The following is a 12,591-nucleotide window of genomic DNA, read 5'->3' on the forward strand; positions in this document are numbered from 1 at the left end:
AGTGATCCCCGCGGTGTGTGGACCTGGACCATGGGACCATGTGACCATGTCCCTGGTGTGGACTGTTTACTGTAGTGTCTGGGAGTCTCTGTGGGCATTAGTTGTTTTATCAACGCCTGTCCTGAGTTGACAGAGTCTACTGGTTAATGTTTAACTTCTGGAAGGCAGCAGAACTCTCTCTGTGTCGACGTCTCTTCTTCCTCAGTAACTCACTGACAACAGATCACACTTCACACAGCTGTCTGTTAAATCATCATCTCATTAAGTTGATATTAAGTGATCCCACCGGACACCATGGCCGCCCTGCGGGCTGCTAAACAAGCTCTGAGGAGAGAGATCAAGCGACGGGTCGCAGCGCTGAGTGACGACGAGAAACACCGACAGTCTCTGGTGCTGTCGAGGCAGGTAAGATAACAGGGACAGTTACCGCAGACTGGAGGATCTGATGGTGGAGAGCAGCCTGTCAGATCTGATAGCTATGTGACCAATTAATACTAAAAACCCACCGACACTTTTCCACACGAGAAACAGCTGTTTGATTGTGGCCAAACACTTTTTTTTAATGATTTCATAGGTCCAGTTTTATAATTCTTCGTACACCTTTAGTAACATGAAGATCTCATTTAGATCAAATGTTGCGATCCTTTGGTCCTCTAACAATAAAACACCTTGGCAGTAAACAATGTCATGTCTAAAGTGGGCTGTGGGTTGAAATAAGGTAATGTTGGTGTTGAATCATGCTCAATTGATTATAAGTTTGTCCAGCTCCTCTTACCGAAGTTTGAAGTGACAGTAAGTAACAGTAATGCAACAGCTGATAATCAAATCAACTATTACGTTATCATATTGTTGGCCTTGGTAACTGTAGACTCCCTATGTATGGAGGACGAAACCTGCCAGAATAAAAAATAAATGAATCAATCAATAAATAAATAAATATGTCATTAAATGTAGCAAAATAATATAAAAAATACATTTAGCGATATATTAATTCATAAAATATGACATAAACAGATTTTTCTGTTTTAATTTGCTTCTTTATTTATTTATCATTGTATTAATTCCCTCATTTATTTACTCTTCCCGTAATTTCCCTTTAATTTGTTTATGTATTTATTTTTTATTAATTTTCAAATATATTTATTTATTTTTGCACTTTTTTTCTATTTATTTAATATTTATTTGAAAGTATATATTTATTTATGTTTTTATTTTTTTATGCACGATTTTCCCTTTGCATTTCACCCCTTATTTATTTTTATATTTATTTATTTATGTATTCTTTTCTTTATACATTTTTTTTTACATTTCTTTATGCATTTCTGCCTCATTATGCACTCAGCGTGTGTCATCATGGGGTCAGCATGGCTCAGAATGTAGATGCAGATGGACTATATGCTAGCCAGCTAGCTGCACTCCAGTCTTCATTCCCGTCTCTGTACAGCGGGTCGACGGCCTGCTGCTGCCCCCCCCCCCCCCCCCCCCCCCCCCCCGGCCGCTGCCTCATACCGGTACAGGAGTGCAGATCAGCCGTCTGAAGTTGAACTGTTTCGCAGACCTACCACCAGTCCACTACCCGAGGATTAGCTTGAGTGGGAACCTCCAGGCCGACGCCGCTGGGAACCGCTGCGCCTTTCAGTGACACCGGCATCCAGACTCTGCTCGAGCCCGGATCGGTATGGCAAAGGCTAGACTGCTGGGTGCTCTGCACGGCACTGAGTTTCATGATAGAGACATCGGGCTCAGCGGCGTGTCCGATGGTGAGGGTGCCGTTGTCGCTGCACGGTGCGTTTTCTGGCGTTTCCGGAGACTGACATTGTGTCTGCACAACAGCTTCAGAGGGGGATCTGCACACCTGTACCGGTATGAAGCAGCAGCAGGGGGAGTAGCAGCAGGCTAACGACTCGCTGGACGGAGTCGGGAATGAAGACAGGTAGATAAGCAGAAGCAGGCGCTGTTAGCTAGCTAACTAGCATATAGTCATGCATCCTGACCCCATGATGACACATGCTGAGTGACAGCCCCCTCATTTACATAATGAGGCAGAAATGCATAAAGAAAAGAATACGGAAATAAATAAGTTTGGGGGAAATAAATAAGGGGTGAAACGCAAAGGGATAATAGTGCAGAAATAAATAAATAAATACATAAATAAATTCATACATTTAAAAATAAATAAAATATAAGTGCAAAAATAAATAAAAATAAATGCATAAATAAATAAAAGGGAAAATAAACAATAAACAAGAGTAAATAAATAAGGGAATTAAAACAGAAATATAAATTGATGTCACATTTTATCAGTTAAAGCTGAAGTAGGCGAGATTGGAGCAAATATGATTAAAAAACGGTTGCTATATCGTGACAGTAGTACATGAGACAGGTAACATGAAAAAAATCATGTTCCTCTATGTTCTCCGGTGTCCTCCGGTGCTCCTAACGGCATCTGCAAGATTTCACATACCGGAGGAAAACAAGCAGTCAGAGCTGATCTGAGGTCTGCTGTACATCTGCTGTCTATGAGAGCCGACCAAACGGTCAAACTAGGCAGCGCTGATCAAATATGAATCAATATTCTGTTACGTTAATGTCTATTTCTCTCCTCAGATGTTCTCTGAATCATCTTGTAGTGTATTGTTTAGCTGTAAAATGAGAAAGTTTGTGACGCTGCCGCCATTGTGAAATCTGGTGAAGGAACGGCAAGTTCCGGTCACATGACCGGAGCACAGCCAATAGAAACACTCTCTCAATGAAATGACCTGTGATTGGTCAAAGTCTCCCGTCACGGGCTAGATGTTCTAAAGCCTGAAAACAGAGCCATGAGGAGGAGCAGAAATCTAGTTATCTCTCAGAACACTTGAATTACAATATGCTGAAAGGTTATTATAGAATTTTTGCCCAATGATGCCAAAAATATACTGCCTACTGCCACTTTAATTAATGGCTACATTTATTTTTAATATTATTTTTGCTACATTTATCGACATATATATTTATTTATTGAGTCATTTATTTATTCATTTATTTTTTATTTTGGCAGGTTCCGTCCTCCATACCTATCGCCACTATTTGGTGTGGGACATATAGACCTTGTTCACAACATGGCTCGTTCGAGGTGACCAAGGTCTGCAGACAATCGATCAGCGCCTATCGGCGCTCAATGCACACCGATTAGATTTCTGTCTGACTTGATCCCTGGCTGCAGCCCTACGTCAGTCGTGCTTCGTTCAGGACACGTAGGAACTACGCCAACTGAATAGTATCCATTAAAACTCATCGGCATACAAACACCGGTTTCAACAAAAGGTCATAGCCAACGTTTTTTTCACTGTTAACACACCTTTCCAGTATGTCCACTGTTCACAGTATTATAATAGGAATAATGCTCTAAATTACAAACATGTTATAGAGTTGTACCTAACAACAAATGTTTGGAAATAACATGTTTCTATAATTACAGTAAGACCTATTGTAGAAGTGCTGTATCTCATATCTGATATTTGACTTTACAACATAGAAAACCTTCCAGCACGACATCTGGCAGCTGTTGCCCCTTTTGGATGTCTGCAGGTCCATATTCAGGAAGTGTTTGGTCTATAAAAGTCAGTTTTGCCCCCTGCAAAGTAAATGTGTTTGAGAAATGACAACTAAATATAAGGACATCTTACTACTTTAATACACAGACAAATGAATGTAAAATCTGCTCCAGTAATAGTTCAATAGAAAAGTAGTATAATCCATTTTGGTCACCTTAATCAATGCAACAAGATAACGAGAATATATATATATATATGATTTGACTAACTGACTTATCGTTACAGCTCTAATATAGCGCATTCACTGCGGAGGAACTATAATGTTTGTTACACACAATATTGAAACTTTAATATTTACGAATCAATCATGGAAGATAAGAATCTTCATTTCATTTATTTATTTTGACCCCCATGCTCCTGGGCGCTGACGATTTTAAATTTCTCTTACTCTGCATTTTCTTTTAGCTGTTCAGACACCCCAAGTATGTGTCCTGTAAGAGGATCGCAGTGTTTCTCAGCATGGACGATGAGGTGCGCACCGAGGAAATCCTCAAAGACGTGTTTAAACGGGGTAAAAGCTGCTTCATTCCCAGATATGAGAGCAGCGGCAGCAGCCATATGGACATGTTGAAGCTCAACAGCCTGCAGGACATGGAGACGCTGCCTCTGACATCATGGAACATCCGACAGCCTGCTGAAGGGGACAACAGCAGAGAGGAAGCACTGGCTGCAGGTCAGCATGTACACACACATCATCATCATCATCTACACAGTCTACAAATGAATCTGCATATTGCTGGTAAAGGACCAGTGTGTAACAATTAGGGTGATTGGCAGAAATGTAATATAATATTAATAAGTATATGTTTTCTTTAGTGTATAATCACCTGATAATAAGAATCGTTGTGTTTTTGTTACCTTACAATGAGCCGTTTACCTCTACATCGGGAGCGGGTCCTCTTCACTGAGTCCTCCATGTTGCACCGCCATGTTTCTACAGTAGCCCAGAACGGACAAACCAAACTCTGTTAACTTTTCCTGCTTTGGCCGATGTCGATAACGTTACTCGCTGCCGTCACCGCAGCTCTCTCTCTCTCTCTCGTGCTTCATCACTCACTTCCTACCTCTGCTCCAAGTGACCTTCCGTAAAACTTCAATTAAAAGCAGAGCCCCAATTGGACGTCGAATCCCTTTTCCTCGCCGGTGTGGCGACACGTTTTGACAATCGTTAGATCGGTTAGATTCTATACAATTTCATCGCACAGTTCATTTTACAGAAACCATGACCAATAAAGTATAATTCCTTCAGATTTATGGTGCTGTTGATTGCTGACTGCCCTGTTAGGTGTGTTCCTCCCTTTCAGCGAAAGGAATTAAAGGCCTGTCCCAAGTTCAAATCAGGTTGAGTTAAGTGATTGAAGCAAATAAAATCCCGGGTTATTAATTGCAGTTTTATGGTACGCTACTCTTACAACAACTGGCTCTAAAGAGGGCCATTCACATTTTTGCGTTGGCCACCGTGGTTCTGCAACATGCTTGGCACACGGGAGAGGCTCCAATTGGCTGCAATCCACAACCTCACTGATAGATACCACCAGATCCTACACACTGAACCTCTAACAGGTCACACACCTCTTCTCCACTGATGTTTATTCTCAAGACGACTCCAGCTTTTAGCTATAATACAGCTGATTCGTTTTAACACCACTAATTTCTATAAAACGCCTTTTCGCAACTTGCAATTTTGAGGTTGTAGCTGGTTGTTGCTGAGTTTTAAAGCTAGAGTGAAGATACTGGTATCATATGATACAGAAAAGGTAAGGAATCCATTGGTTCCAACTCTGAAAATGGGTTCTATGGGTACCCACGAGTCTCCCCTTTACAGACATGCCCACTTTATGATAATCACATGCAGTTTGGGGCAAGTCATAGTCAAGTCAGCACACTGACACACTGACAGCTGTTGTTGCCTGTTGGGCTGCAGTTTGTCATGTTATGATTGGAGCATATTTTTTTAATGCTAAATGCAGTACCTGTGTCATTATTTATGAAACCTATGCCAAAAATAACAAAACGTGAATCATTTGACTCAAATCATATGAATCTACTGAATCATTCATTCATTATCCGTAACCGCTTATGCCAGCCGGATTTGAACCTGCGACCCTCTTGCTTTAAGATTTAACATTCTACTGAATCAATTCAACTAAAAGCGCAATGTAAATAAAGATAATTCATTAATTCGTTCATTCATTAAGCCCATAAACGTCTGTATGGGTATATGGAAAATGCAGCGCTGTTAGTGGACTTTTTGAAAATCAGCGTTCTGAGTAACGAGTACCGGGATGAGTGTGAGTAATAGTCCACCTCCTCTCCCCTTGTCTCTCTCTCTCTCTCTCTCTCTCTCTCTCTCTCTCAAACATACACACACACACACCAGCTGTGGTGGCGGCACGTCAAGAAGTCGTGGTCATTTCACGATTTTATGAGTTCACCACTTGTATCTGTCCTTGACTGTCTTACAATTCATTGCGATTTTTGTTATCTTTTTTAACACTAGACCATGGGGAAAAGTTGAATCATACACTTGTAGGGTCTTTAACTTTTGAAAATATCTAAATTAATACAGTAAGATTGTTTGATTTTCAGCATGTATGTAGTCAGAGATGTCCTGAAGTCAAATATATCAGTCATTGTCAGGCATTATTTAATTTTTTTTCTCAGCAACCCACAAATCAAAGAATAAAGACATTTCCCTCACAAATTAGTGGTATTTTATTTTTAATTTATAAGGGACATGTAATGTTTCATACGTCTGGGGAATATAATCCAATCAATCTTATTTCCATAGATGTATTTTGTATATACTAGGGGTGTGACGATTCACTCAGCTCACGATACGATACACAATATTGGGTTCACCATCTCAATACGATACGATACCAACGCGCTGTCAGCCGCCGAGCTAACGGCTGTTAGCCAGCCCCCGAGCTAACGGCTGTCAGCCACCGAGGGAACGGCTGTTAGCCAGCCGCCGAGGTAACAGCTGTCAGCCACCGAGCTAACGCGCTGTCTTGTGTAAACTTAGCAGCGGAGGATGAGAGACAGCAGAGAGAGCAGATTGAAACGTTGCTTTCCTCCATGTTTAACCGTTTCATCGTGTTTATGCTTGTTGAACAGGTGTAATAACGTATCTTGGCTTTACACTCGCAAAGTTTTATTGCACTTACTAACAGCAACGAGCGTAGCGTCAACTCGTCTCTCCACCGCGGCCTCTCTGATCAGCTGTTCACTGACTGCGCTGTGTGTGTGTTGATGTGTGTGGAGCGCCAACACAGAAGCCTGCGATTGGTTCAATTTCGGCGAGGGCAGACCAGATTTTACTGCGCATGTGTTGATCACCAAGAGGCTGCAGCTTCAGCCCCGGAGCCGCTACGTACGTACTACTATTACGCCGTGATATCGCGATTCAGTTTTTCATCTTGACGATGCATATCGTCACGTTTTTATATCGCGATATTTAGTGGCACAATATTTCGTCACACCCGTAGTATATACAGTTCCCTTTGTTAACACCTTATTTTGAAAGCTGAGCGTAGGAGTTGAGCCCGTCGGCTCCGTTTGAATGCATTTAACATAAATGTCAGTACAGACGTAGGCAAAATCGTTGGTACCTTTCCGTTAAAGAAAGAAAAACCAACAATGGTCACTGAAATAACTTGAAACTGACAAAAGTAATAATAAATAAAAATTCACTGAAAATTAACTAATGAAAATCAGATATTGTTTTTAAATTATGGTTCAGCAGAATCATTTAAAAAAACAAACTAATGAAACTGGCCTATACAAAAATGATGGTACCCTTAACTTAATATTTAGTTGCACAACCTTTTGAGGCAATCACTGCAATCAAGTGATTTCTGTAACTCTCAATGAGACTTCTGCACCTGTCGACAGGTATGTTGGCCCACTCCTTGTGAGGAAACTGCTCCAGCTGTCTCAGGTTTGAAGGGTGCCTTCTCCAGACTGCATGTTTCAGCTCCTTCCACAGATGTTCAATAGGATTTAGATCCGGGCTCATAGAAGGCCACTTCAGAATAGTCCAATGTTTTGTTCTTAGCCATTCTTGGGTGTTTTTAGCTGTGTTTTGGGTCATTATCCTGTTTGAGGACCCATGACCTGCAACTGAGACCAAGCTTTCTGACACTGGGCAGCACATTTCGCTCCAGAATGCCTTGATAGTCTTGAGATTTCATTGTACCCTGCACATATTCAAGACACCCTGTGCCAGATGCAACAAAGCAGCCCCATAATATAACCGAGCCTCCTCCATGTTTCACATTAGGTACAGTGTTCTTTTCATTGGATGCTTCATTTTTGCGTCTGTGAACATAGAGCTGATGTGACTTGCCAAAAAGCTCCAGTTTTGTCTCATCTGTCCAAAGGACATTCTCCCAGAAGCTTTGTGGCTTGTCAATATGCATTTTGGAAAATTCCAGTCTCGCTTTTTTTATGATTTGGTGTCCTCCTCGGTCGTCTTCCATTAAGTCCACTTTGGCTCAAACAGTGACGGATGGTGCGATCTGACACAGATGTACCTTGACCTTGGAGTTCACCTCTAATCTCTTTGGAAGTTGTTCTGGGCTCTTTGGTTACCATTCGTATTATCCGTCTCTTCAATATGTCATCAATTTTTCTCTTGCGGCCACGTCCAGGGAGGTTGGCTACAGTCCCGTGGACCTTAAACTTCTGAATAATATGTGCAGCTGTAGTCACAGGAACATCAAGCTGCTTGGAGATGGTCTTATAGCCTTTACCTTTAACATGAAGGTCTATAATGTTCTTTCTGATCTCCTGAGACAACTCTCTCCTTAGCTTTCTGTGGTCCATGTTCAGTGTGGTACACACCATGATACCAAACAGCACAGTGACTACTTTTCACCCTTTAAATAGGCAGACTGACTGATTACAAGTTTGAAGATACCTTTGATGCTAATTATAGGACACACCTTAGTTTAACATGTCCCTATGGTCACATTATTTTACATCTTTTCTAGGGGTACCATAATTTTTTGTCCAGGTCAGTTTCATTAGTTTGTTTTTTAAAATGATTCTGTTGAACCACAATTCAAAAACAACAGCTGATTTTCATTAGTTAATTTTCAGTAAATTTTTATTTATTATTACTTTTGTCAGTTTCAAGTTATTTCAGTGACTATTGTGGGTTTTTCTCTCTTTAACGGAAGGGTACCAACAACTTTGCCTACGTCTGTATATGGGTGATCTACAGTTGTAGCGTCGGCCCATTTGACCACGGAGATGAGAGCGACGGCCGGCTCAACTGCAACGTTACCGCGATACGATAACGTTTCCTGTCCATGACAGAGTTAGCATGCAGCTTTAGCTCTGCTCTGTCTAGCTCTGCTTTTCCTGCAATGTGTGAAACCCAAAGTGTTTCCATACTTTACTGGATGCGTAGTGTTTACCACGCTGGATTTAACATGTGAGGGTGCAGGTCGTATCCACGCCGACCCTCCGCTGTTTTCTGCTCTTTTGTATCTTCCGGTTTCTGCTCACTATGGCCGGCCAGCTACCGTTTGTTTTGAGTGACGGCATTTTCCAGACCTTTATCACTGATTAGACTGTCTGCTCTCATTCTCAAGGAGGTCTGGACCTGATCTTGATGCCTGGCCTGGGTTTTGACCGCTTGGGGAAGCGTCTGGGACGAGGGAAGGGCTTCTATGACACCTACTTGGAGCGCTGCATGAGACACCCCAAAGGAAAGCCCTACACTATCGCCTTGGCCTTCAAAGAGCAGCTGTGTCAGGACGTCCCTGTGGACGACAATGATGTGCTCATAGATGAAGTCCTGTATGAAGATGATGAGTAGCTAATCAATCACCAGTGGTGGTCCATGAACTCAATACTGGCTATATTTACATGCCAAAGTCAGCCAACAGTTTAACCCGGCCTTTCTAATAGTCTTTCCACTGCAGACACTTTGACTTGTTATAGCAGGAATAGCCCAGGTGGAACTAATAAGACTAATGATGTCCCATTGGAATACAGCCATCATTAATGTTAACAATATAACCGGTGGTATTCGTGCTATGACTTGTCAAAATATCATCTGTTATGACATTATACCGGTTAAGCTACTAATTCAGTGGCTATATCAATAGTCGTAATGAAGGTGCTGGAATAGTTTGTGCCAGTATTCTGCTCTATATGTCATGCTGATGTTGCCATAAAGAGCTATTTTGGGTTTTGCTAACCACTAACTCTTTAAAATTAAGAATTACTTACAACATTAATGGACAGTTAAATGACAAGAAATGTAAATAAAGTTGTATTGGAAAAGGCACAGTGCTCTTAATGGCTGATGGACCCTGATTGCTGTTCTATAGGCCTCCAACAGTCTGCTCTACTGCTCTCTCGTTGTTTCACATCTGTCCACCACACATTGTGACTGATATCGCCACAGTAGTGATTGCTCTTGCCTTGTTTGAGCAAGATGTTGGTGACTAATGATCATCACTGCTGGAGCACAGAGGAGATTTACTATGTTATTACTATACAACAGTAATACATGCAGGTTTAACAGCCTGTTGACCACCTGTTATCACGGGACTCAAGTTCCATAATTAGGTAGGGGTGTAAGAAAATATAGAAAAAAAATTGAATAATGCAATATTTTATTTTGTGATACTGTATCAATTTTTAATTAATAGTTTACATGCAAAGATTAACTCAGTCAATACTTTATTATATTTGCAAAGCTATGCACCCTCTCAAAGTAATGCTATGATGTTGATGCTACAGAGACTGTGATAAATGCAGATGCAGATCCCACTGTTCTGATTGCATAAAAAAAGTACACTTTTTTTTACTCAGAAGTTATGCATATGGCGGTGTATTCTTTATACTATTACAGTATTCCTAAAAAATGTATTTAAAAAAATCACATATCACCTTGCTTACAGTATCGCAATTTATTACACGGCTGTGTTGAATACTCTATTCTGATTGGTCAATCACAGCATTCTGCGGTCTGTAATTTCTGTATAACAGACCGTTGCTATGTATAGCAGACCGTTGCTATGGAAGCAGTTCAGATGTCGGACTCTGGAGGACCGTTTTTGTGTCAAAATATTGATTTCTTCAGTAAGTAGCCGTGTAATAAGCGGGATAATGTACAGCTAGCGGGTCATTGTTGTGAAAGAATCCCCGACAGGGCGTTGCTTCACATCGCTGTACATTATCCCTTACATATTGAATCGTTACCCCTGTAGCATGATACGTATCGTATCGCCAGATTCTTGACAATACACAGCCATATAATTGGGTCACATGATGACAACTGAGCAATCTTCTGCGTATCCGGGGTCGGGTCATGGTGGCACTCCAAACTCCATCTGCTGATTAGGACCATCAAATGCAGCTGAACGCTCGGGGGTGGGGGGAAACAAGTAAATTAAGATTATTTTAGCTAACACACTAGCTTTGTTTGCTTCAACTGAAAGTCCCCCTCCACTCAAAAATGTATTTGCTTATTGTTACTTCACCTGGATGATTGTCTTTCCCTGTGCAGAATGATGAATGTGTGACTGTCGAGTTCTTTGGGCTTTTCTTCTGTTCAACATCCACCTGAACCCGAAAATGGCTTAGAGTACCACAGAGGACGCACGGGACGACTCACTCCTTTCTCTTGCATTTATTAAAGTCATTAGCAATGCAAACAGTGAATTTCTTTGATGATGAACTTTGTTTGAAGATTGCTAGGTTGATATCCTTTAAAGAAAACAAAAAACTAAATGAGGGAGAAATTAAACCATACTGTCATTATGAACAAAAATTGCTGGATAATTTCGATTCCCTTCATCTACTTCACATTTCATCAGCATCATCACAATTCTTACTTTTGTTACCTCCAAACAAACCAAAATCAACAGTAATTTAGCAATAGGTATTATTATTAATCACACTCAAACAAATCAGGTTAATTGTCAGTACAATTAAGAAATAATAAATCTCGACTATAATATATCCCCTAAAGCATACATGCAATTTATACTGATAATAATCAGCACAAAACACACTATTACCTAACTGCATTATATATTAACCATCTGATTAAACGCCATAATAATGTCAAATACAACCAGTTAACAACACCATAAAATGTCCAAAATATTAACACAACTCAAGCCGAATAAATTAAATCATTAAATTAAATCATTTATCGGCGCATTTAACATACAAGCGCGCAGCACTTCCAAACATCGCTGACCATAAATAAATCACCGGCAACCTGCGCACCCCCACAGTTCTTAAACAGATTATTAATAATAAGCATCTATCATGTTGTTTACAAATTATCATTATCACTCTTATACGTACCAATAGCGTCTCTGAGGTCATCTATATGCTGATGCAAGCCCTATTTTCCTGCAGCTTTACACATTTTCCCTGCAGAAATGTCTACCAAGTCACACACCAAAGAGAGCCAGCAGGTCTGAATCCTGTTTAGAGCTTCCACACCTGGATCCCTGGAAGTTCGAATTGCGATCAATGAACCTGGCATCTCCTCCTCCATCTCAGGTGAACTCAGCTGCTTAGCACTGCCCTCTTGTGCAATATTTCATTATTGACCTACCAATACACACATGATATTTAAAGAGCAGCTTAGATATGAAAAATTAAATAAAAATCACTTATCTTAACATTTTGGCTTTTGCCTTAACAGTGACACACTATCTACCAGACTGCCTTTCATCTCAGCAGCCCACCACAGCACTACACACTGGGTAGACCGTGTACATGGGAGAAAGTTGACATGACTTTTAGTCTGGCTTTAAATAGTGACCATGATGTCAACCATCATCAGAAGTAAAATGCTCTGAAATCAATTCCTCAAATAAAAAGCTGGGTCGAGAAAAACGCTGTGCGTTGTGTGTGTCTGGTTTGCAGCAGTGGAATAAGTATTCAGATCTTTTACTGCAGTAAACATAGTAATACCACAGAGTAGAAATACTCTGTTACAAGTAAAAGTTGT

At 40.7% G+C, this 12,591-nt stretch overlaps 1 protein-coding gene and 1 long non-coding RNA gene across 3 annotated transcripts in view; one reads left to right on the forward strand and one right to left on the reverse strand.

Moving 5' to 3' along the window:
* mthfs (5,10-methenyltetrahydrofolate synthetase (5-formyltetrahydrofolate cyclo-ligase)) lies at positions 1 to 12,114 on the forward strand. 2 transcript variants are annotated; one of them, XM_037792634.1, is made up of 4 exons: positions 1 to 405; positions 4,002 to 4,269; positions 9,200 to 9,407; positions 12,012 to 12,114. In XM_037792634.1, the coding sequence occupies exons 1-4, from the start codon at positions 295 to 297 to the stop codon at positions 12,064 to 12,066; spliced, it is 642 nt and encodes a 213-aa protein (XP_037648562.1). In that variant the 5' UTR covers positions 1 to 294; the 3' UTR covers positions 12,067 to 12,114. The 2 variants fall into 2 exon arrangements, with proteins under 2 accessions (XP_037648562.1, XP_037648572.1); XM_037792644.1 differs by lacking the exon at positions 12,012 to 12,114 and having other exon boundaries at positions 2 to 405; positions 9,200 to 9,900.
* LOC119501912 overlaps positions 10,768 to 12,591 on the reverse strand; it is a 21,154-nt gene continuing 19,330 nt past the window's right edge. The window contains exon 4 of the long non-coding RNA XR_005209948.1: positions 10,768 to 10,777. This is a non-coding gene — a long non-coding RNA (uncharacterized LOC119501912). The remainder of the gene's footprint in view (positions 10,778 to 12,591) is intronic.

The sequence above is a fragment of the Sebastes umbrosus genome, chromosome 2 (assembly GCF_015220745.1).
Source record: "Sebastes umbrosus isolate fSebUmb1 chromosome 2, fSebUmb1.pri, whole genome shotgun sequence".
Classification (NCBI taxonomy): Eukaryota; Metazoa; Chordata; class Actinopteri; order Perciformes; family Sebastidae; genus Sebastes; species Sebastes umbrosus.

Excerpts from the sequence above, each read along its gene's own strand:
- mthfs (XM_037792634.1), top strand. The coding sequence starts at position 295 with ATGGCCGCCCTGCGGGCTGCTAAACAAGCTCTGAGGAGAGAGATCAAG. Across the intron at positions 406-4,001 it reads CTCTGGTGCTGTCGAGGCAG|CTGTTCAGACACCCCAAGTA; the intron begins GTAAGATAACAG and ends ATTTTCTTTTAG. Across the intron at positions 9,408-12,011 it reads GTGCTCATAGATGAAGTCCT|AAATGTCTACCAAGTCACAC; the intron begins GTATGAAGATGA and ends TTTTCCCTGCAG.